At 44.5% G+C, this 24,326-nt stretch overlaps 2 protein-coding genes across 6 annotated transcripts in view; both read right to left on the bottom strand.

The window, feature by feature from the left end:
* The window catches only part of Aldh18a1 (aldehyde dehydrogenase 18 family member A1), a 34,754-nt gene extending 30,075 nt beyond the window's left edge, over positions 1-4,679 (bottom strand). For 2 of the 3 annotated variants that reach the window (XM_057778628.1, XM_057778630.1), the window contains exons 1-2: positions 4,513-4,679; positions 1,625-1,740 (exon numbers count right to left, since the gene is read on the bottom strand). In XM_057778628.1, coding sequence (XP_057634611.1) covers positions 1,625-1,712 — 88 coding nt within the window. In that variant the 5' untranslated portion in view covers positions 1,713-1,740; positions 4,513-4,679. Of the gene's footprint in view, positions 1-1,624; positions 1,741-4,228; positions 4,311-4,512 lie in introns of all 3 variants that reach the window. The other variant, XM_057778629.1, reaches the window with a different exon arrangement.
* Positions 4,680-4,832: 153 nt separating this feature from the next.
* On the bottom strand, positions 4,833-24,278 carry Tctn3 (tectonic family member 3). 3 transcript variants are annotated; one of them, XR_009057620.1, is made up of 15 exons: positions 23,965-24,278; positions 23,721-23,844; positions 23,409-23,527; positions 21,524-21,651; positions 21,251-21,359; positions 21,040-21,155; positions 20,496-20,531; positions 19,936-20,016; positions 19,110-19,235; positions 18,015-18,122; positions 17,537-17,631; positions 17,115-17,268; positions 14,657-14,794; positions 10,613-11,446; positions 4,833-4,911 (listed from the first exon to the last, which is right to left on the bottom strand). XR_009057620.1 is itself a non-coding variant. In XM_057779905.1 (14 exons), exons 1-14 carry the CDS (start codon positions 24,182-24,184, stop codon positions 11,210-11,212), a joined length of 1,791 nt encoding a protein of 596 aa, XP_057635888.1. In that variant the 5' UTR covers positions 24,185-24,278; the 3' UTR covers positions 8,893-11,209. The 3 variants fall into 3 exon arrangements, 2 of the variants coding, with proteins under 2 accessions (XP_057635888.1, XP_057635889.1); XM_057779905.1 differs by lacking the exon at positions 4,833-4,911 and having other exon boundaries at positions 8,893-11,446; XM_057779906.1 differs by lacking the exon at positions 4,833-4,911 and having other exon boundaries at positions 8,893-11,446; positions 19,936-20,010.
* Positions 24,279-24,326: the final 48 nt, after the last annotated feature.

The following is a 24,326-nucleotide window of genomic DNA, read 5'->3' as shown; positions in this document are numbered from 1 at the left end:
CTCAGGCACTGCCACAGCAACAGGAAACAGACTAACAGTTATCATGACCATGTTTTTATCATTTTTTATGAGTTAAGGCTGATAAAGTCTCCTTTAGTTATTAACCCTATTTTATAAATAAAGAAACCTAGGCCAGGAAAAGCAGTAATTTACCAGATTGAAAAAAAAATGACCACAGTACTTTGCAGCTTCCTTCCATCAACAGGTAGGCCATCTACTGGATGGTGGGAGACCACCCGGAACACAGATGAGCTAGCGTCCCAACAGGAAGCCCTGACTACAGCAATCCCTGAGCCAGTGTGCAAGCAGACAGACACAACCGCTGTAATTATTTCATTTGTGAGCAGCAGAGCTGGATTTCAAACTCAGGAAGCTGATTCCAGATCCCATTTTCCACACTTAACACTCTTCTGTATACGAAAGAACAGGGATTCTCTGGCAGTGGGAAGTAAGCCATCTTCCAAAGAAGCTGGTAAGATTTAGATCTGATATAACTTGAGGTGATAGCTAGCTAAAGATACCAGTCTTTCAATTTAAATGATGCCAGAGTACCTGGTATCCACCTATATGCAAAAAAAAAAGAACTTTGCCAGACTCTCATACCCTGCGCAAAAATGAACTCAAACTAGCTTATGAACTTAAACGTAAAACTTTAAAATTTAGGAGGAGAAAAAACACAGGAGAAAATTTTAGAATCTAGGGCTATCTACTGAGAGTTTTGGGGCATGGCTCTAAAGTAAAATTCATAGAAAAATCCCAGTAAGTGGAACCACATTGAGATACAAAGCTTTCCTCTGTGAAAGACCCTGCTGGAAGAGTCAACGGACATGCCAATAAACTGCAGGACATGCCTGCACCACGTACCTCACCAAGGGTGGGCACCTAGAACTCAGGACTGCACGCTTGGGCATTCATTTCCAAGACATGAAAACTATGTTCATATAAAGCCCTGCACATGCATGTTCAATGTGACGTTATGCATAGCCTCTCTGCATCCTTGACAGGTCAAAGCCCGGAAGTCCTTAGTGAGAGTGGTCATTCTTGCTACCATTTTAAGATGGTTGCCTTCACCGTTAGCTACTACTCAGATCAGGCTCTGGAGAACCATGTTGAAATAACGGAAAAACAACAATAGAACCCAAAACAAAACAAAACAAAACAAAAAAATACCCCCCGACCAAAAAAAAAACAGAGTAAAGCAACCCAGAAAATTCAAGCCACACTTCAGATGATTTCATTTATATAGTATTCTACAAATGAAAAAAAAAATCACAAAAGAGATTAGTGGTGGACAAGGGTTAGGGCTAAGGAGAGGCGGCAGTAACAACAAGGAAATGGGCACAAAGGCCCAGTGGTTTGTCTTCACTGTGTTGATCCTAGCATCCTGCTAGAAATACTGTTTGAAATTGAGTTAAGGATATGAGAGTTCAGTATTTTAAGTGTAATGATTTTAAAAAAAAAAAAGAGTCAAGAGGAAAGACTACCAAAAAAACCCAAAAACCCACATTATTGACAGAAACAAATATTGGGAGCATCCAGCAGCAGGCAGCCTCCTGTATACTTCTGCTAGCCTGCAATCCACTCTGACCACCTCACTCCCCACATACTCATCAGCAGTACATACGCAATCTGGGCACAGCTACAGACTGGACCCAAGGCAGCAGACGCTGGCTGAAGGGCTGGAACCCAGAGCTGTGTAAGTATCTCAGCATGGCGAGACTTGGTCACGGATCCAAACACCTGCGGGAAGAATTTTTTAAAGGGGGGTCAAGAAAAATGCTAGACAACACATTACATTCCCCTCTGTTTCTCCTCTTAGCGTAAAACTGACTTACGTGATTTAAACTTAGCTATATTAGAAAAACGACCACCTCCTCAGTGTTACAGGAATAGAAAAGAAAAAGAACAAAGATCTTCCTTCACTCTCCCCCCACTTTTTTAAAGAACTGCTTTACTTTTTATATACCAAACAGTAATTAGATACAATGAATATTTTGAATGATAAAATATTTTAAAATATGTTTAAATGTCGGTATTAAATCTTCATATTTCCTTTCCTGGTAAGGGCTCTCTAATGATTAACAAATCCAACCTCAACAGCAGCCTGCCACTGTCTCCCAACCGAACGTGGAGGCTCGCAGAACTGAAATGTCAGCTTGGTTCTTGCCAGCACAAGAGGAAAGGGGTATGTGTGTAGAGGACAGGGGTGTGGGGGTGCTACAGTCAAGTTCTTCTTCTGATTGCCGCAGGAATCTAAGGTAAACTCTGGAGGTCAGGGAGGTAATGTTTGCAAATGGCTAGCATCTTATTATTGCATTTATTATTATTAGTGTATGTGTGTGATCTCAACAGTGAGGATGTAGTGGTCATGAAAATTTTCTTATCCTGGGTCAAACCTAAGGTTTTAGACAAAGAATGTCCCACACATAGACATACAAAAACCCAGTAAAGGACTCACTCATTCTTGTAAACACATAGACAAGTCAATCGTTACTGAGCTCTTATACTATAAGGCCACTGGGGTTTCACAAGATAAGAAAAATAACTGCATTTCCTTTAACTTGTGCTTCATAGACTGGGGGATATACCCCAAATCCTATATGTGTATATGTGTGTGTTAGTGGTTGGGGTACCTGCAAACATGGAGATCAATTCAAGTGTCTTGTTCCATCTCTGTCCATCTGTTTTTTGTTTGTTTGTTTGTTTGTTGTTTTGATCAAGTCTTTCACTGAACCGAGCTTGCTGTTTTGGTCGGGCTGGTGGGCCAATGAACCTGCTTGTCTCCTTCCCCTAGCTCTGGGGTTACAAAGGTGTATCACCACACCCAGAGTTTACACGGGTGCTAGGGATCCGAACTCAGGTCCTCACGCTTGCACAGCAAGCACTTTCCCCACTCAAACATTTCCTCAGGCCCCCGAATCCACAGCAATGCACCGTCCTACAATTATTCTGCACGGAAGCGCAGACGTGGAGAGAGAGGAGATGACAGGCTCACTCTGCAGTAAAACATATGGTGGCAGGCTGATGAGTGCACACGGTGAGGGACGGCTAATAGTGACACACTTCTGGTGGCAGCCCCTTTGCACCGTCCTTTGCAGTTCTAGCCGTCAAAGCTGAACATAATCCTCTAAGTGAGCCGGTTCAGGCACTGTTGCTCTCCACAAATGAGTTATCAACTTCCCTTTGGTGCAGGGTACACAGGATGGGGAACACAACTTTAGAGCTGGGCAGACTTGGGTGTTAGCTCTATCCTGGCCAGGGGTGTATGACTTTTGGAGGTTTACTTGGAACTTTGTAAGCCTCAATTTCCTCGTCTGTAAATGAGGGATAATAACGGTCAGGACAGCATGAGATCACTATGGGAATTAGACGAGGCAATACATGGAAAGCGCCTGGGTACACGGGTAAGGCTCACGTCTGTCTCCCTCCTCTGCCTTTTAAAAGGCACAGACATGTCTTCAGCTTCCCACTTTTTATTCCCTTCAGCGACACAAAAAGGTCAAAAGAGCCACTGATGGGCAGCTGAGCATGGTACCATACTCCTGTAATCCCAGCAGTTGGGGGGGAAGGAGAGGCCAATTCTAGGCCAGCCTGAGCTCCATAGCACCCTGGCTCAGAACAGAACCGGATCTAATCACATACATGTTTCTAGATTGTTTTCCCGTCTTGTCTAAGTACAGAAAGCTCTGAATGTTTGAGATCCATTAAGTCATAGGGTCTTCCCTTGTACAGGTAGCCTGTTCTTTCAGTGCAATGGACTGGTTCAACCTGGCAGTTTACTGTGCCAGCAAAAACCAGACAAGAGATATAAAGGCCCAAAGTGTGACCGAGACCTTTTTACATATTAACTGAGAACATCTCTCAGGTACCTATCCACAACTACACTGAAAGCTCTTATCTCACTTAGAGAAGTGAACTTCAGTCTCAACAAACCACCCAGAAAAACTCATGCTGAGTTCATTGTTCACTACTTAACAAAAAGACAAAAGCCCAAAGATAAATGCCCCTGCTTCAGAGGGTGGGGGAATAAAGCTGGGGGTGAGGCGTGATGAGTGAAAATTCTGAGGGCACCCTGATTGTGCCAAGAGATAATTACCGCACACAGGGGCTCTTGGGGTAACCCTGGCTGCAGGGAGTATCAACTATGCACAGGCCCCATATGTCAGGGCATGAGCACGGACAACTGCAGACCTAGGCCGTGGGGGTGTGCCGGCGGCTCATGACATACCAGGTGTATCAGCAGCGCTGGGGCACTGGAAGCCGGTTCGGGATCTGGGTGAGAAGGGGCTGCAGGATCTTCAGGCCTCCACCTGGTCGCAGACCCAAGAGATCGCCAGATACCCGGGGCCTCCTATGCCCCGCACAGAGAGCTGTGCACCAGCATCTCCGAGCACCTGGGTGCCCCGGACCGCCACCACCCGCGACCCGCTCCCATCCCCTCCCCCGTGGATGTGCCACGCGTGTCCTCCACGCCCCGAGTTCACCCTCGCCCAGTGTCACCCGCTCGCCTACCTGCTAGCAGCCGACCCCAGTCCCGGCCCACTCTCCGCGCCGGCTGCCCTGGCCTCCGCCTTTTCTTCCGTCTACGTCCCCGCTCTCTGGCGTTGCGTCAGCCGCGTTAGAGTGAACCCCGGCCGCGGCGCCAGCGCCGTTGACGTTAGGCGACGGGTCCGACCCGAGCTACGCCGCGGCGACGGCGCAGGCGCTTCTGAGAATCGCGCCCACGCTCCACGTGGCGGCCCCCTCCCACCCCCCAAGCGCGCCCTAGGAGTATAGGGGCGGGGCTCCGGGCACCCAGACAGGAGCCGGCCCAGGCCGCTTCCCAGTCAGGTGGAGAAAGGGGTTGGCTCCCAGTTGCTGATGGAGTTGGTAAGGAGTGTTTGGCAGTGATCATCTGTATGGCAGGCTCGCCTGAAAAATAGATTGGATCAATTAAGACCCTCGCCCCCCTCAAGAACAAACAAAAACTGGCTGTTGAAAACAAATGGCACCATAATAAAATAAGTTGGCACCTAGTTATCCGGAAATAACAGCCCAAGAGTTTTCCGCAAAGTCGGTGGTAAGAATACCGCATTTTATTTTATTATTTTTTTTATTAATTAATTTATTTAATTATTAAAGATTTCTGCCTCTTCCCCGCCACCACCTCCCATTCCCTCCCCCTCCCCCAATCAAGTCTTCCTTCCTCCTCAGCCCAAAGAGCAAGCAGGTTTCTCTGCCCTGTGGGAGGTCCAAGGACCACCCACCTCCATCCAGGTCTAGTAAGGTGAGCATCCAAACTACCTGGGCTCCCACAAAGCCATTATGTGCAATAGGATCAAGAACCCATTGCCATTGTTCTTCAGTTCTCAGTAGTCCTCATTGTCCGTTATGTTCAGCGAGACCGGTTTTGTCCCATGCTTTTTCAGACCCCGGCCAGCTGGCCTTGGTGAGTTCCCGATAGAACATCCCCATTGCCTCAGTGTGTAGGTGCACCCCTCGCAGTCCTGAGTTCCTTGCTCGTGCTCACTCTCCTTCTGCTCCTCCTTTGGATCGTGAGACTTCAGTCCAGTGCTCCAATGTTGGTCTCTGTCTCTGTCTTCTTTCATCGCCTGATGAAGGTTAATATTCAGGGGGATGCTTATATGTTTTTTCTTTGGGTTCACCTTCTTATTTAGCTTCTCTAGAATCACGAATTATAGTCTCAATGTCCTTTATTTATGGCTAGAAACCAAATATGAGTGAGTACATCCCATGTTCCTCTTTTTGGGTCTGGCTTACCTCACTCAGGATAGTGTTTTCTATTTCCGTCCATTTGCATGCAAAATTCAAGAAGTCATTGTTTTTTACTGCTGAGTAGTACTCTAATATGTATATATTCCATACTTTCTTCATCCATTCTTCCATTGTAGGACATCTAGGTTGTTTCCAGGTTCTGGCTATTACAAACAATGCTGCTATGAACATAAAATACCTTGGGGTAACTCTGACCAAGGAAGTGAAAGATCTATTTGACAAGAACTTTAAGTCTTTGAAGAAAGAAATTGAAGAGGACACCAGAAAATGGAAGGACCTCCCTTGCTCTTGGATTGGGAGGATCAACATAGTAAAAATGGCAATTCTACCAAAAGCAATCTATAGATTCAACGCAATCCCCATCAAAATCCCATCAAAATTCTTCACAGATCTGGAGAAGACAATAATCAACTTTATATGGAAAAACAAAAAACCCAGGATATGCTGGGCGATGGTGGCGCACGCCTTTAATCCCAGCACTCGGGAGGCAGAGGCAGGCGGATCTCTGTGAGTTCGAGACCAGCCTGGTCTACAGAGCTAGTTCCAGGACAGGCTCCAAAACCACAGAGAAACCCTGTCTCGAAAAACCAAAAAAAAAAAAAAAAAAAAAAAAAAAACCAGGATAGCCAAAACAATCTTATACAATAAAGGATCGTCTGGAGGCATTACCATACCTGACTTCAAACTCTATTACAGAGCTACAGTACTGAAAACGGCTTGGTACTGGCATAAAAACAGAAAAGTCGACCAATGGAATAGAATAGAAGACCCTGACTTTAGCCCACAAACCTATGAACACCTGATTTTCGATAAAGGAGCTAAAAGTATACAATGGAAAAAAGAGAGCATCTTCAACAAATTGTGCTGGCAAAACTGGAAGTCAATCTGTAGAAGAATGAAAATAGATCCATATCTATCACCATGCACAAAACTCAAGTCCAAATGGATTAAAGACCTCAATATCAGTCCAAACACACTGAACCTGATAGAAGAGAAAGTGGGAAGTACTCTACAACACATGGGCACAGGAGAACACTTCCTACGTATAACCCCAGCAGCACAAACACTAAGGACCTCTTGAGACTGAGAAGCTTCTGTAAAGCAAAGGACACTGTCACTAAGACAGAAAGGCAACCCACTGACTGGGAGAAGATCTTCACCAACCCCGCAACTGACAAAGGTCTGATATCCAAAATATACAAAGAACTCAAGAAATTAGACCGTAAAAGGTTAATCAATCCAATTATAAAATGGGGCACTGAGCTGAACAGAGACTTTTCAACAGAAGAAGTTCAAATGGCCAAAAGACACTTAAGATCGTGCTCAACTTCCTTAGCAATCAGGGAAATGCAAATCAAGACAACATTAAGATACCATCTTACACCGGTCAGAATGGCTAAAATCAAAAACACCAATGATAGCCTCTGCTGGAGAGGTTGTGGAGAAAGGGGCACTCTCATCCATTGCTGGTGGGAATGCAAATTTGTGCAACCACTTTGGAAAGCAGTGTGGCGGTTTCTCAGGAAAGTCGGGTTCAACCTACCTCTCGACCCAGCAATACCACTATTGGGAATATACCCAAGAGATGCCCAAACATACAACAAAAGTATATGCTCAACTATGTTCATAGAATACCGCATTTTAAAACAGTGTGTTTAATCTCTCATAACTGATTATTCCGAAGCTGAATGTGTAAAGCGCACAAGCTGTCTTCTTCCCAGCTGGCTGCCCTCCTCACATCGCACATAGGCACACTGTGGTTGGAAGTTAGTGCTTTGGGCTTTTGTAGTCCTGAAAGTCTGCTGAACCTATTCATTTCTCATTCACTAAAGGGGGCTTACCGCCGCTTCAGTCGCCCCCAGAATTGACCCCCCAATGCCAAAAAGAAACTTGACTGTTGACAGCATCCTTGTTAAGCTGGATGCAGTTCCTGCAATCCCAGCATTCCAGAGGCAGAGGTTAGTTTCCCATTTCCTAATCGCCAATCTATTATAAAAGAGTCTTAAAGTCCCTGTTTCCTGCTTCTTTTCCACAGGTGAACCAGAATCTCCAGAGACCGGCCTCAGTCTGTGTTTCACCTTAAAGAACCCCAGCAGGATTTTTGGGAACCTATTTCCCATGCTGGGTTGCCTTGCACAGCCTTGATGCGGCGGCGGGGGTGGGGGGCTGGGGGGTGTGGGCTTGGTTCTGCATCAACTTGTACTATGTTTTGTTGACTCCCATGGGAGGCCAGTCCCTTTCAGAACCGAGACATAGGACGAGTGTGGGGGGGGGGGGCGGGGAGAGAGGGTAAAGGGGAGACTGGGTGAGGGAGCAAGAGGAGGGAGGGAAAACTATGGTTGGGATGTAAAATAAATGAAAAAAATTAATAAAAAGAAAAAAAGGCCAGGCAGTGGTGGCATATGCTTTTAAACACAGCACTGGGGAGAAAGAGGCAGGTAGATCTCTGGGAGTTCAAGGTCAGTCTGATCTACACAGCGAGTTCCAGGACAGGTTCCAGGCTTCAAAGCTACACAGAGAAACCCTGTCTAGAAAGAAAGGAAATAAAGAACCCCAGCAGATCACAAAGTGACAGACACATGGGAACGATTCTAGACAGTTCTGGGATCTTGACTACATCAACAGAAAAGGGAAGTTAGTCACTGCACACAATATTCCTGCACATAATAAACTGAGGGTTTTTTTTTAGAGAATAAATATCAAGTTTCTTAAAAATATAGTGTTTTCTGATTATAAAACAAGATGTCATTTTTAGAAACTTTATTTTTGACATGTAGTCATTTAAGTTTTGTTTCCCATTCACAAATATATGAACATTTTTATTTTTAAAAAATAGAACTATATTCCAGGACAGGCACCAAAAGCTACAGAGAAACCCTGTCTCGAAAAACCAAAAAAAAAAAAAAAAAAAAAAAAAAAAAAAAATAGAACTATAGAGTATCTGTGATATTTTGTAATTTGTTTTGCTCACTTAAAAAAAGGTCATGAGGAGTTCGAGACCAGCCTGGTCTACAAGAGCTAGTTCCAGGACAGGCTCCAAAACCACAGAGAAACCCTGTCTCGAAAAACCAAAAAAAAAAAAAAAAAAAAAAAAAAATAGGTCATGAGGGGCTCAGTGGCTAAAAGCCACATAGTGGTCACAACCATCATCTCAGGCATGTGTATGGTATAGAGACATACATACAAGCAAAAAACTCAAACACATAAAATAAACCTAAAAGAAAATTCTAGAAGGTTCCATTTTAGTTAGATAGAAATTTTAAAAACAGACTAGTTTCATAGTCTTGGGTGATGTGGGATGTCTCTCTATAAGCTGTAAATATGTTTTATTATCACTGGTTAATAAAGAAGCTGATTTGGCCAATGCCAGGCAGGATAGAGCCAGGCAGGAAATCCAAGCAGAGAGACAGGGAGAAAGATGGAGGAGTGAGGGAGACACCAGCAGCCACCAGAGAAGCAAGATGTGAGGTAACAAGTCACAAGCCTTGTGGTAAAGTACAGAATAATAGAAACGGGTTAAGTTGTTAGAGCTAGTTAGTAATAAGCCTGAAGAAAAGAAACTTCCAGTGACAGTTGGGCACAGGAATAAACACCCGCACAAAGGAGAACAGAGTAGGGGACTGATTCCGGAAAGAACCAGTAGTTGGCTCCAAGTGTCAGCTAGCCCACAGTTTAGGATTATTAACTTTTAAGTTCTCTAATACGTAGTGGTCGGAGTGACCATGTCTGGGAGCCCAGGCTGCTTAGGTAGATAACCCCTATGTAACAGACTCTGTGGGGAACTGTGCTGCCAGCTTCCCAAGTCCTGCCTGCCCTTAGCAATAACTGCTGTGAGACTTTGGCCTCGTTCAGAGAAACTGGCTATTTACTATGACAGTTGAGATGGTGTATACAGCCAGATTTTCTCTCCTGAAGCAGGGCCATAACAGTTTTATTAAAAGACAATTTGGGTTTCAAAGCATTAATACATGGTAGAACAAAAAACTTCCAATCCTCTCTGCCTGGCTTTCAAATTCCCACCGGGAAGCCTCCATCTGTTTCATCCATTCTGTAATTTTCCTAGGATAAGTTTAGTCCATGGAAACACCTGGGCCTCCCAGGTTCCCAGGTCACTTCCCTGCTCCCATTCACTTTCCCAATCCCATAGATTTTGATGTTTCTGCCAACCTCATTATGTGGCGAGAGCCACGTTGACTGTCTCTCTCCAAACAAACGTGTATCCAGGGCATACACCATGCAGAGGCAGATGGTGAGGACTGCATGTTTCACTGGAGTTACTCTTGATGTTAATGTTAGATGCTTGATGTTTAAAATAATTATATATAACCACATTTATTCCCTCAAAACTTTTCTTAATTAAAAGGACAGTATGAGTCTTTAAGTTTCAAATTTTTTACTATTAATTCTCAACCAATTTGTCTTCACTCAAGAATAGGAACCCATGTCTTCAAGAAAGCTCTGTGCATGTTACTATCTGTGAACTGGCCAGGCAGTCAGGACTCTGTGCAAACCACCAAAGCCTTACCCTTAAACAGATTTGTAATAGATGTCATGGGCATAAAATTGGAGTGGAGGGGAGTATCTCCCTAGGAAAAAACACAAGCCCCCTGATTTGAACACTACTGTACAATTTAGAGTCCTACTCCCCTTTAAATCTCATACACGGTGTATCACAGGGTGTCAACTTCTGCCATGATACCACTTAGCAGAACAGAGTCTCAGTCGCTTGTATTTCTCCACACCACCAAGACAGAACAGAACGGTGGGGTCATTTGCTACTGTGAAAGACGGGATTCTATCCATTTTGAAAAATGAAGAGAAAGAATGATTTTCCTACCTCAGGTCTGGGCAATGGGTGTAGCCACACTTTGGCAAAAGAGTCAGACAATATATAGAGCCAGCAGTTTCCTGGCTTGAACGGTCGGCCCTTCTGAGGTGACTCTGGGTGACAGCAGGAACATGGGCCTGAGAGCAGCGGAGAGGCTGCACACATTCAGACAGAACACGATGTGAAGAGACAGAGACTGGGGACTGGCAGGCTTGAGAAGCAGAGAACCCAGTGTCTACCTGGAGGCCTGTGGAGCCCTAAGCAGAGAGTTACGATGATGGAGTATTTTTAATTGAATTTTTAGAATACATCTTCAACTTATAAAGATTCCTGGCTGGGCATGGTGGGGCACGCCTTTAATCCCAGCACTTGGAAGGCAGAGGCAGGGGATCTCTATGAGTTTGAGTCCAGCCTTGGTCCACATTGGGAGTTCCAGACCAGTCAGGGTTACACAGTGAGAAAATGAGGGAAATTTTTCCTTTAGTTAGGTTCTGTTTTCCTGAATGGCCTCCTGTAATCATGAGAAAGCAAGGACCTCTTTAGCCAAGACAAGCAGGCTGTCTTAGAATTTCCCATGGGGAAAAATGAAACCTGACCGCTCTCTCTTCACTTAGTCTGTGAGCTGAGAACCCCGAGTAGAAAGATGCACAGGACGAGCACAGGGGAGGCTGAGCCCTTCTGAGCCCTGGCCCCTCTGCTGAATGCCACTTTGAAAGGAAAGAAGAAATCAAACGGCAGTTTCCAGTCTGCTCGAGGTTGATCCCTTGGTGGCTCTGGCTTCTGAGTAATGTCCACAAAGTTCACAAGAGTTGTCAAAGGTACTTCTATTCCTCTCTGGTGCTCCTACAGGAAGAGAGGCAAGGATAAGTCAATTCTTAGTATATTCCACAGAATCTCCACCAGAATTATTTTCTTTGGACTGAAAATAAACATGCTCTAAGCAATATACATCTTCTCCTGGAATAGTCCCGTGTAGTTCTCTTTGTGTGAGATATAAGCAAACACATTTCTAACAGCCCATGGCCCCAGAACTATGAACAGTACACGTAAGGATTCAGTCTCAGAGCCTGGCACGCACGTCCTTGGGGGGTGAGGAGGATCAGGAGGTTAAGAGCATCCTTGACCACAGCAAACTGGAGGCCAGTCTGGGCTATAGAAGACCCTGTCTCAAAAGAGACTTTCACTGTCTCTAACTAGTGAGCTGACTGATAGCAGAAAGGTCAGATGGTCAAACCACTGCCATTACGCGCTTAGCAGCTCTCCTTTGTGGGCCCGTGAACTGCAGCTCTGAAGCCAACACACGGTGGAGGCAGTGAAGACATCTGAAATTTCAGGAAAAAACAAAACAAACAAAACCTGACCTCAATGATCAGATTCACAGATTCTTAGGTGTAAAGGAACTCCCATCCATCCACCAGCTCAAGTCAAGTAGAAGGAACGATCCCAGGAGATCTCATTGGTTTTCAAGGCAGAGAAAAGACTTCAACCCAGGGACTTAAGGTCAGCATACATCTAGATCTGATTTCCCAGACACCCATGAGCCCAAGAAGGTAACTGTGACACCTGTGCCTACTCAAAAGTATAGTTTTGAGTGGCATTTTGATGACTAGGAAGCAGCATACAATAAGCTGTCTGAACAGTGTCCTCTGAGCTCACACGGGACACACACTCAGAGCTCCATCCTTTTCACTATGTCTTCAAAACAACGCATCCATGAAACGGGTAGAGAAATGGCCCTTTCCCCGATTTGGGAAGATGGTAACCTAAGGAAAATGTGGGTGGAGGCGGGTTTACAAGGGAAATGACGGCCATGTATGAGGAGACAGAAATGTCCGTTACTCTCATTGGATCATTACACCGTGATCAAAAGCCCATCCTGTATCCCAGAAACACTTCCATTTATTATACTCCAATTAAAAGCAAGAAAGTCTCCGCAGTTGTATGAGGTTAGAGGAAATGCAGTCTAGCAGACTCCCCAGTTAGAAAGGATGGAATTGTACTCATCAGGCACTGAGTAACACCATATGTGGCTGACCCACTGGTGAGTGCAGTTTATTACCACCAGAGAACAGGATTTTCAGGTATGTTCAACGCATTACATTGGGACTCTGAAGTCTAAAGTTTCATTTAAACTGTATTTGCATTCTAAAGTTATGTACAGGCAAAAAGCGTCCGGCGTGTGACCCACTGAAACAATCCCCTCCAACTCTGCTCGCCCGTTTTTTTTTTGTTGGGATGAACAATGACACAGCCGCGGCAGCACTTTTCTCCTTACTGCGGTTCCAGTTCTGCTATGGGTGGTTGATTTCACGTATTTCCACTTTAATTGGGAATATTTTATGATGTCTACTTTAGAAATCATTGCCAACACTTCCTGAGGTTTAAGGTTTGTTTCACTTCAATCTAAATACAGCAAAATCCTTTCTTCAATATAAGCTTTAGTAGTCAACAACATGAAAAGTTTGGGTTAGGTTTGTTTGGCTTTTCTAACAGGATGTATACCTTAAGTATTATATTGCATCTTAGTCAATTCTTAAACCACCATGTTCTCCACCCAATCATTACAAATGAAAACTCTTATTAAAAGGCTGGGGATTCCTCTCTGACATTCTGTTTTGCAGCTACACTTAATGTCTATGAACTAGAACAGACATCTTTGACCAGAATGTAACTCATGACTGAGATATACAAGTTCTTTATCCTACACCAAAGAACACCATTGGGTAATATATTGTGAGTATTTCCCTTTGGCCTGGTTTTTCTTTCATTTTTTTTTTCTTAAATATCATTCTGTTTGCTTTTAATGTTTTATCTGATGACTAATTTATAAACAATAAAATCGATGCGCATTAGTGTTTAGGTCAGAGTTCTGACTGATAACTGTGTGTAATCCAGTCAAAGTCAAAACAAGAGCCAGAAGGTGCGTCTGAGATATGTGATCTGTTTTAATCTTATCACTGGCCCAGTCAATGGCTCATGATCAAAACACAGCTGAAATTCTAACTATTATCCGCTTCCATCAGGAAGACTCAATAACACTGCAGGCAATGCAAACAAACTTAAAAGCTAACTGCAAACTACCAGAAAAAGACATGGAGTAAAATACATAGGTAAGGAAAAAGGCACTGGGTGGCTGTGATGCCCGAGAGAGTCGGAGACTTTGGAAAAGAACACGCACGGAACCAGTCCTGCGACAACAGAACCCAGGTCACAGTTGAGAAGAATTTATCAGCAGATTCATTGCGGGCTCTGTGACAGACTACATGAGCCTCACAGAAGCATGTCCATCTAGACAAAGAACGGGAAGCTCTCAGGGAAACGTTCCGATAACCTGAGTGTTAACATCACTGATAGGCAGACAACCAAGCTCCCCAACTCTGCTGCTTGAAAGACTAAAAAAAGTACGTGAAGTCAGACCTAAATGCAGCTCCCAGTTTCTTCTCAGGAAAGTAAATATATTGCAACAAACAGAAATTCCAATGTTGTAATTTTCATTAAAAAATAATATCATGCCAGTTCATACACAAATCATTTCACCTCAGTATTTCTAGGTTTAAAAGTTTACGTACTTTTGAACCTGTAACGCTAAAGATTACACTCTAAAACCAAGGCAGATGGTGAGTAAGTGTATCCTATAGTACATTACAAACAGCAGATGTATGTTTACTAGAGATGAAAGAATTTATTTAATGGAGCATATAGAAGAACTGATAACTACACCAATAACTTTAGTCACAATCAACATTTCCAAAACACCATTAACTGAGTCACAGTGAACACACAAGCACGGAAAATGCTTTCCGAGGTCAGATGAGTAGTAACAGCAGGATTATTGAAAAGAAATTCACCTATACTGCTAAAATTGGGGCGGGGTAGATAATATAGTTGTATTCACTGTGACAAAATATTAATTTTTGTAACCACCTTGGAAAGATAGACTTGAAAAGCATTTTGGGGACTCGCACTTAAGAAACACTGAGTGGTAATATATCCTGCCTCTCAGAAGCTTAACCATGCTGTGGTCACCAAAGGGCTGCTAGGAACTTGACTTACCTGTACAGACTTGCATTGGTACAGGAACCGCGCTCCTGCCACATGCGCTTGTGGGTTGGACTGAAGTCCTACATGTGCCCACAACACCTGGATCTCCAGGGAAACCGGTATGAGACAGCAGGAAGAGCAGTTAGCAGCCTGCAGAAGGCAAAGACGCAGGCACTCAGTTGTCATCATTTTTGTTTTCTTAAAGATTTTTATTTATGTGTATGTGTCTCTCTGTGCATTTGCAAGTGTGTACAGATGTGCAGGGAGGCGAGAGAGGGTGTCAGATTCCCTGCGGATGGAATTATAGGCAGTTGTGAGCTACCAGTGGGTGCTCTTAGCTGCAGGGCCGTCTCTCAGTATCTCTTGAGCAGCTACTGTTTTTAAAGCGTTATGTAGTAATATAGAAGCCCATCTGGCTTAGAGGAAGCACAAAACTAGACCGTAGTAATGTTCTTAATCTTACAAAAAGTTGCAGCTAAAAGTAATCAACAGGTTGAAGATTTTTCTGAAAGCTAACGATGAATCTGTCAGATGGTCTGGCTACTCTACTCTTGGGTGTATACACTCAATGAAAAGAAAACCAGCATGTTTAGGAGATAGTTTGCTGCAGCACTGTTGACAGCAACCAAGACAGAATCTCAACTGAGGTTCCCATCAATGGGCAAAAGGATGAAGAAAATGTAGTATTTATATAATAGAGTAAGAGTCATCCATTCGTAAAAGAAAGAACGAAACCTTGTCATTAGCAGTAAAATGGGTGGACACGGAGAACACTACCCTCTGTGAAGTCACACATGGGTACACTGTCACACGAGTGGAAACTGACAATGTTGACCTAACACAGAAGAGCAGACTTCTACAGTGATTACCGGACACTAGTTAAAGTTGGTGGGGTGCACAGAGAGGAAGGTGGGATGATCAGTACCACAGAACAGCAGGGCAACGACAGCTTTAAATCACTGGTTGTGCATTTTACGCAGAATTTGAAGGTTTAATTTCCAGCACTAAAAGAAAAAGGAACTTAGCTGGGCGGTGGTTGGAGCACACCTTTAATCCCAGCACTCGGGAGGCAGAGGCAGGCGGATCTCTGTGAGTTCGAGGCCAGCCTGGTCCACAAGAGCTAGTTCCAGGACAGGAACCAAAAGCTACCGAGAAACCCTGTCTCGAAAATCCAAAATAAAAAGAAAGAAAGAAAAAGGAACTTGAAAAAGAGGAACTAATAGATTCTGAAGGTAACAATAAAGAGGAGAAAATGATCAGTAAATATTGTATGAATATACTGAAGGTTTACCCACAGATCATAAATATATACAGATTATGTTAATTAAAAATAAAACTTCCAAAAAGGCATACAACTAAGAGCACATGTTGCCAAGGAGAAACACTCACTAAGTGAGAGCTACAAAGTGTCTCCTAGGGACCAAGGATAAGAAAGGCCATAGCCTTGAGCAGACAACTTGGAAAGCAGTGACAAGTTAGATAAGACACATCAGGGTTAGATTCGGAAGCCATCCAAACAGTTGGTTTTGAAGGCATCAAGGAGCCATGTAAATTTTCAGAACAGAAACATGACATATTTAGAGCAGTACCCTAAGAGAAATAATTTTAAAATGTAGGAAGATACATCTTCTTTGACTTCATCTTTTAAGCCATTAATACACTTTAGGCAAATGTGAAAAGTGTGATCTTTAGTTGGTGGCACTGAAAACTTAACCCAATTTAGTGAGCTGGCAGGAGTTCTACATTGAGTCATACACCTGTCCTAAAACCTAACCTGTGGCAATCACAAGAGAATGGGCCTGCTGTCAGCCTCATAAACAAACCTGTACTGACCAAGAATTTAAGACTATATATAAGGGTAGCTGGAAACATAACTCAGCAGGTAAAGCTTGCTTGCTGCCAAGCCTGGTACCTTGAGTTTGACCAACCCCAGGACACACATGGTAGGTGAGGACCACCTCTCCAAGCTGTCCTCTGACTTCCACACATACGCACACACATGATAAATATAGTGGAAAAAGGAATATAAGAGAATATTTGAAATATATGGCATGGCTTTGAACCATAAGCAACCACCAGTGGTTCTCAAGCTTCCTCATGTCGTGCTGACCCCCAACCACAACATTAGGTTCGTGGCTACTTCATAACTGGAATTTGCTATGGTTATGAATCGCAACGCAAATACCTGATAAGCTGGATGGTTTCACCCTGGGAAAGGGTTGTTCAAACTCCAAAGGGGATGCAACCCATATGTTGAGAAATACTGCTCTAGATTATTAGCAAGTTTCTTTGAAGTCAGGAAAATAGATTAGATGCATATGCAGCCTGCAATAGTGCCCTCAAGCAGTCCTGATTCCTTCCATTCCTCTTTATATGATAAATACAAACAGCAGGGCTGGTTTTTGCCTTGCTGCCCATACGTTCAAAGGTGGGACATGAGCTGCCAGCCAGCAGTGGCTTCCTTCCTTACTGTAACACTGCAGTTCCTGCTGAGAATCCTGGTCCACCCTCCTTTCTGGGCTGGGTCAGCGTTACCAAAGATGGCAACGTGCTCTGGTCTGGGCCTTCCATGAAGAGCCTGATAAATCTCCTCCTGCAAATGGCTGCAGTTCACCTCTTTAGGCCTGGAAGTAAACACCATAGAAGCTGGACTCCAACAGTAGCATGGTAGCGGCCATATTAGCATTCAAACATTAAAATTAATATTATGACAGACTGGAGAGGAAATAACTTAGTAGGTACTTCATACCATCAGAAAACACTTGACATGCAGTAATAGATACAAAGACTATCATTTTTAAAGTGTTATTTAAAGTGTTAATAGTTACTATATCAACGCAGTCCCTATAAAACAAACAAAATTGTGGGAAGGGCTCTGAAGCAAATAATTACCTGAACTTGCATCCAGATACTGTGTTCACCCCAAACTGTACTTCATGTCTCTTAACAGAGCAAATTCCACTACCCTCGCTCTGCAACAGGGTCATCTGAGGTGCAAAAGTGACGGTCAAGGTGATTGTAACAGAAATCAATCTGGCAGGGCTGAGAAATTGATGTTTTCATCGTTCCCTAAGTGCTATCTGCAATTAAATTTTTCTAAAAATGATTATCCATATATATTATATAAAATATGTGTATGTATATATATATATTAGCATATGAGTATCTCATTAAAATAAGCAAAAGTCAGTACAACCCTCCCTTGCAGTTAGAAAGCCTTTAGTGGCATCAACATCTGAGAACATAAAACACTTTGGTAAAGAACGTGCTGAATACCAAAGTCCGAGGGAACCTTGAGAACTGAACAAGTCGAAACATCAGCAGCATTCCTCACTGGCTGCGACAGTCCACCCAGCTCCAAAAAAGATACTGAGTGACCCAAGTCACCAGTCAGCACTAAAAGTGGCTTCCCGATGAGGTAGCCAGGATTCCCACTTCTGGGACCAGCAGGAAGAGCAGCCATGCGTGGTTCGAATGCCTGCAGAAGGAAGACAATTACTGTTCAAACATACTTCCCTGCTGGCCTCATGTCTTCACTCCTTCCCTCCTCGCAGGCAATCTAGGAGCTGCACTGAGCAGCCTTCTCTCTGCCACACTACAGCCTTATCCCCACTGTTCCCTTTTGCCCTCTTAAAGTAAATCTGGACTGATCTATTTGCTGTTTTGTTTTGGGGAGTACTGAGAATTGAACTTAGGGTCCTCTGTGTGCTAGGCAATCTGAACTGAAATTCACTACATACTAACTCTGCCAAGGATTAAGGCCAAGGACCTAGTAAGGATCCCTTGACACTACTTCTCACACATTGATACTGATTTCATGCAATGTCTGGCCCAGCTGAATCCAGGGGAATTTAAATGCAAATTTAATTTGAACCAGAAACAGGGCTGTGAGGGACACAGGGCTTGGCTGGATCACAGACTTGGAAAGAACTCTGCTCGGTTCAAAAGGAGGAAAGAGGTAGGAGAAAGGCAGATGGGTGAGAGCAGTGAAGGTTGCAAACCGGAGATTCAGTGAGAAATAAAATTATGAATGTCTGAAAAAGAGAAAAAAAGAGGAAAGGAATTTCTGTGTGCTGCTGAACTTAAGACTCACGGTGAACATCTTTAGCGAGTCTGTTTGAATACCACTTTGGTTGGGCCCAAACAGAGCATCAGAGAAAATGTTACCCCCACACACGTATTGAATACCTGTCACTCTAGCCAAATTAAGGAACAGTAAATGTTGAGACCTCACATAAGACCAAAGCAGGCCTTAATATTCTGCTTCTCCTTTGCAAGCATTACAGAAAGAGTGCTATTATTTCTTTCTATGAAGCAAAGTGGGAGATTTTATTAACGACATTATAGTAGGAGAAAGAAAGGTGCTCAGAAAGGTAGACAGACAGACTCATCATGAATCCTGGATCTTCAAAGTGCTATTTCTAAGACTCAGCCCCTAAACCCCGTCTGAGAGAAGGTCACTGACCCTAAAGTGAATGGTGAAGTCTTGTTGTAAGGAAACGCCTGGCTGGACAGTCAGGTTGGTCTGTCGAAAGCGGACAGAGACTTTCTGGATCCCGAAGGTGCCATTGGTCTCTATCTCATAGATGACCTGAAAAGCAGAAGAGTCAATTAATAAACAGAAATAAATACCATGTCCAGCACAGAAGCCTCTTCTGTCTGTATTTTAACTGCATGTGAGACACTTAGAGAGTAATCAGAAACACATCAACAATAATAGCATGAAAAGATAAAGATGACCTGATACTGCATTTGCATGTGAAAAAAGAGAGACCAAATAGGGCTCTTAGGAAAAGCTCACGGGAGAGGTTTGATTAAGACAAGCGTTTAGAGTGGGCAGAGACGGGCAGGTATGGTATTGGGCAAAGGTAAGCACGGAATGGAAACCTGGGTTATTAGACCCTCACAGTGTCAGAAGAGAAAGAATAGCAGCTGAGGACAGAAGGGAACACAGTCCTTAAAATGCTACTTTCAGATAATTTTTACTCCTTTACCCGTTTCATTGGCTATAAGAGACCACTAAAGCTGACTCAACTTAGACTAGGGGATGATACTGTGTCAGTAGACAGAAATATGAAAAGTCAGTGAGAGCCGGCACAAAACTGTGTGCGCACCGTAAGAGGATGAACCTACAACACCGGACGACGGTAGCGATGGCCATGACGAAAACATGGCGGGAAGGAGGTGATGGGATCAACTCCAGCAGTTCAGTGAGTCGGCCCCCACCCCCTTGCGGGAAGATGAGGTCCCTCTGGTGACAGTGACCAACAGGCACCACTGAGAAGCCATACCTGGGAAACTATATTCTGACACGTGTTTCCAACCAGCAGAGGAGGACTGATTTCTGAGGCGAGCGTTACCGGAACCTGGAGCTGACAAGAGAAAGAAACTGAGAGTGGCCTTTTCTCCTCTGGCTCTATATCACGCTTAAATGAATACATTCTCTCCCCTCGACCATCCCGACTTTCTCTCCTTCCAGTGCCGGACGACTTAAATCCAAGTCATTCTCAATCAGCACATCTCAGCTCAAGCTTCCTGGGACACCAGTCCTAGTACACGCGAAACAAGGGCCCACAGCCAATCAGACGTAAAGAATTCTGTACTCCACCTCCAGACACTGGCAGTGCCCGACAGCACACGAAAAGACTCTGAGATGCCCACTCCAAACGTGGCATTTTAGTTAGATTTGACTCAGGTGTTCTTTAGACTTACCAACATCTCACCGATCTAGAGCCACACTTGAGTGTGGTTCAAAGTGCCTACATTCTCTTTCATTATTATAATCTAGGATGAATTGGCCACGGATACACAGAGGCCAGATGTTCTTTTTTCCCGATAAATGACATCATACCTTTGTGTTTTGAAGGTCAGTCATTCCTCTTGGAACCTAGGAAAGGCAAAGAACGGAGACGTGAGGGTGCACATGCCTTTCATAAAACCGCCAGGAGTTTCCACTTCACATGACCCCACCCAGATTTTGGTGGGGGAGGGGAAGAAGATCAAAACACTGGGGTGGCCTCTCCTCTGCCACCTGACTCTCCAGACAGTGGGGCTGGAGGCAGGCTGGGTTGCAATGCCTACCTACCCAGGCAGAGCTCCAAAAGCAAGAACAACTCTGGCAATAACCGGGAACTGTCACTCACTCCTTCACTCTCTCAAGTAAACCCACTAGCCAGGAAGGTGACAAGGTGACCTTGGATCTACTGCCTCTAATTCGTCCATCTTTCTTTAGACAATAGTTTCCATACCCTCTACTGTATTTGTAGATCTTAGGAGTTATGACTTCCAGCTTAGGGATTTTCTAACCCATGTTGTGAGTGACATGTGAACATCACAATGAAGCTGAGCGATTTGAGGGAGGAGGGTCTGTAGAGTGGGGACAAAGGAACACCTACCTTCAAGACCGTGAAGTTAAAGTAAGTGGCAGCATCCAGGGCTGGCTCCGAGGTGCAGCTACTGGCCATGTCCCTGAAGAAGCGGGTGCAGGTTGTGCTTTTACTCTCTAGGAAGCCTTGCAACAAAAAGAATGAAGACGGGGTAAGTGGTACGTGAGAAAGCCTGTTTCCAAAAAAGCAAAAGACTGGTGGACTCCTGTCCCAGACCCACCTGCAGGATTGTTCTCAGTACAAAGTCCGCCAGCTCCCACTGCTGCAGGCTGCCTCAGTGAACTCACTACAGACCAGCTGGGGTAGTAAGTGAGGATGGGATCCCCAGCCTGAATAAATAAACATAGGACAGACTCAGTCACAGTAAGGAAACAAGTTAGCTTGATGGAGCTGACAATGGCTAATCTCATTGTAGAAGGGAATTACAAAGTTACACTGCCAACTGTACTCTGCCAGGAAAACCAGACTATTCTGCCCCTTTACCTAGGCTCACCCTGTAAAACGGTGATGGTGGCTGGGTTTCCGATGTCGAAGCAAAGGATTGGCCTCCGAACTCTGCAGCCAGGGCCTGGAAGTTGGTTGCATTGACTGTTTGGAGCTTCTGGAAATAGTTTAATTTTGCTAAAATATTTTTAAAAAGAACAGATACTTAGATAAAAGCATTTCTTTTTAAGTATCTGACATAATAAACAATAGTTGAAGTACAACAAACACGCATTATCACATGCAAATGAACATTAAGAGTAAAGAAAGGTCTACAAGCCAGGTGTGATGGACGCGTTGGAAGGCAGAGGCAGGCGGATCTCTAAGAGTTTGAGGCCAGCATGGTCTACAGAGCTAGCTCCAGGACAGCCAGAGCTGTTACACAGAGAAACCCTGTCTTGAAAAACAAGACAACAAAACAAAACAAAAAAAGAGACAAAGTATTACAAGATGGTTCAGCAGGTAAAGGTGATTGCCACCAAGACTGACAATGACCTGAATCCTTGGGACTTACATGGTGGAAGCAGAGAACTGATTCTCCCAAGCTGTCGTTTGATCTACACAAGTGTGCTGTGGCATGTACTCATTCATACGCATGTGTGTGCCCACACTCTCTCCACAACACAAAGTAAATTAATGTAATTTTAACAAAACAAAATACGTCTCAGACACAGGTGTGCTGACGCCTGGTCTGTGTGCCACCTTCTAGCACAGGTGCGCTGACACCTGGTCTGTGCGCCACCTCCTAGCACAGGTTCACTGAAACCTGGTCTGTGTGCCACCTCCTAGCATAGGTGGGCTGACACCTGGTCTGTGTGCCACCTCCTAGTACAGGTGTGCTGACACCTGGTCTGTGCAGCACCTTCACGTGTGCCCTGCATCTCTAGGAGCTGAGGCTGCCAGCTTTGCAGCTTCCAGGATCAGATTAACATTTCCTCTAGAAACTGCACAGAAAGGCTGTTTACTTCATATCAAGTCCAGTTATTGCTACCTTTGTAAGAAAAAGTTAAAGTGAAGTGGGGAGAGAAGATGAGGTCAGACAGCCAATATCCATCAATTCATCCTGTGACTTTTATCAGTAAGAGCAAGTTACCACTTGCCCCTCACTTCAGTACAGGTGTATTGATGGAAGTGGTGATAAGGAGATGACACAGGTAAGACATACAAGCTAAGGCTATATTACATATATATGTCCACCTTGCACATGATACCAATACCCAACAGTTTAAAGATAGACTCTGATATAACTGTGAATTCAAAAAGAAGCCTAGAGACCATCTCATCAAATCCCACTAGAAAATTTGGATCCTTAGAGACAAATGAGTTGCAAGAGCCTCAGAATAAGCTAGCCAAACCGGGAGTAGAACATCAATCTCCCAATTCCTGGTCTGCAGTTTTCCAAACCCCACATGAAGTAGAGACCCTGGTGAGATTAGCCTTCACTGATCATTACCAGGAGATATTATCTCTTGTGAAGAAATAAAGATATGTTTTTTTCCAACTTGAACAGTGACAGAAGAGTCTTAGGAGAGCTAAGGTTTTCAAAATGCAAGGAAAAAGAGGACCACATGAGTCACGGAGAAAAGTAAAAGTCAAGGCATATCTTGAGGACAATGGAAAGATCAGTGTACAATCATTAAAGAAAAGCTTGGACAGAAAAAAAGAGATAGCTCAGACCGCCAGACTAATGGAGCTGGGCAGTGTTCTCAAGGTAAAGGAGGGTCACCGGAGGTTTCTGAAATTATTAATGTGCCCTACCAACTGAAAGGAAGAGGGTAGTGGTAAGGGGCGGAGACGGTAAGAGATGGGGATTCAAAGCATGAAACAGACAGGGCAAGTCCAAAGACAAAGCCACGTCTTAAATGACAAGAACAGCCAAACTTATTTCTACTCACAGTTGTTCACACGGACACAAAACTGTGCAATTCCACTGGAATCCGTGAGAACTCTGGAAGGAAATGGGGAGTTGCTCCTGAAGATAAGAGAGTGGTCGACACATACCCAGCTGGAGGATCTGTGAGCAAAGATGAAGATATTGAGGAGTGGCAAGGGTAGGTTTTGGAGAGGGGCCCCTCGGATGTCTAAAGACTCAGCTCTACAGAAACGGGAAGATCACTCCCAGGAAAACCCAAGGGTACATCCTAGGGGAGGAAATAGGGGTAGGAGGCTCACTCTTACGTCTAGACCCCAAGAGCACGGCCGCTCACCTTACACTACCAGGAAGGCAGAAGGAGAAGACTGTCCTGGGATGGAGAAGATTGCAGTCCTTGTCACAGCAGCAGTTTAAATCGCAGGTACCAGGAGTCAAGTCACAGATGCAGATCGGTAAGGCTGTAAGTGCAAGTTAAAGCAAAGAGAGATGAAGTTCCCCAAAGTTCTCCCGCGCGAACAGCCTCTACAGAATTTAGATCTGGGAAGTCAGTATTTCCATCCCATATCCCGCCTCATTACCTGGTAAGGAGTCTGTAGCTGTGTTCTCGGGCACCGATGGGGTCCCAGGAGTAGGGCCCTCAGACCAGTCTGGAGGAGCTGCAGTCGCCACCTCGGACGTCACTGGCCCCAGGGCCGAGGAAGTGGGCAGAGCCTGGGCTGAGGAGGAGGGCTGAGGTCTGGCTGCATCAGGAAGCATCAGGACCACCACCGTCAGCAGGAGCAGCTGCGGAGCACACATAGGGCAGCCGGGCTGCAGAGGGGTGCGACTGGACCCTAGATCTCCAGAAGCGTCCTAGGAGCACAGGGAGGAGGAGTCGCAAGACGCCATCAGCTTCCATCTGCACATTGGTTCAGTCGGTTGTTGAATGCTCTTCAGCCAA

The sequence above is a fragment of the Chionomys nivalis genome, chromosome 8, assembly GCF_950005125.1.
Source record: "Chionomys nivalis chromosome 8, mChiNiv1.1, whole genome shotgun sequence".
Taxonomy (NCBI): Eukaryota; Metazoa; Chordata; class Mammalia; order Rodentia; family Cricetidae; genus Chionomys; species Chionomys nivalis.
This window is presented reverse-complemented; position numbering and strand designations above follow the sequence as displayed.

Coding starts and splice junctions, on each gene's coding strand:
- Tctn3 (XM_057779905.1), bottom strand. CDS start 24,184: ATGTGTGCTCCGCAGCTGCTCCTGCTGACGGTGGTGGTCCTGATGCTT. Junction 17,632..18,014: donor CTGGTGACTTGGGTCACTCA/GTATCTTTTTTG, acceptor TTTGCACCTCAG/ATGACCCTGTTGCAGAGCGA. Junction 17,269..17,536: donor GTATCTGGATGCAAGTTCAG/GTAATTATTTGC, acceptor GTTTACTTCCAG/GCCTAAAGAGGTGAACTGCA.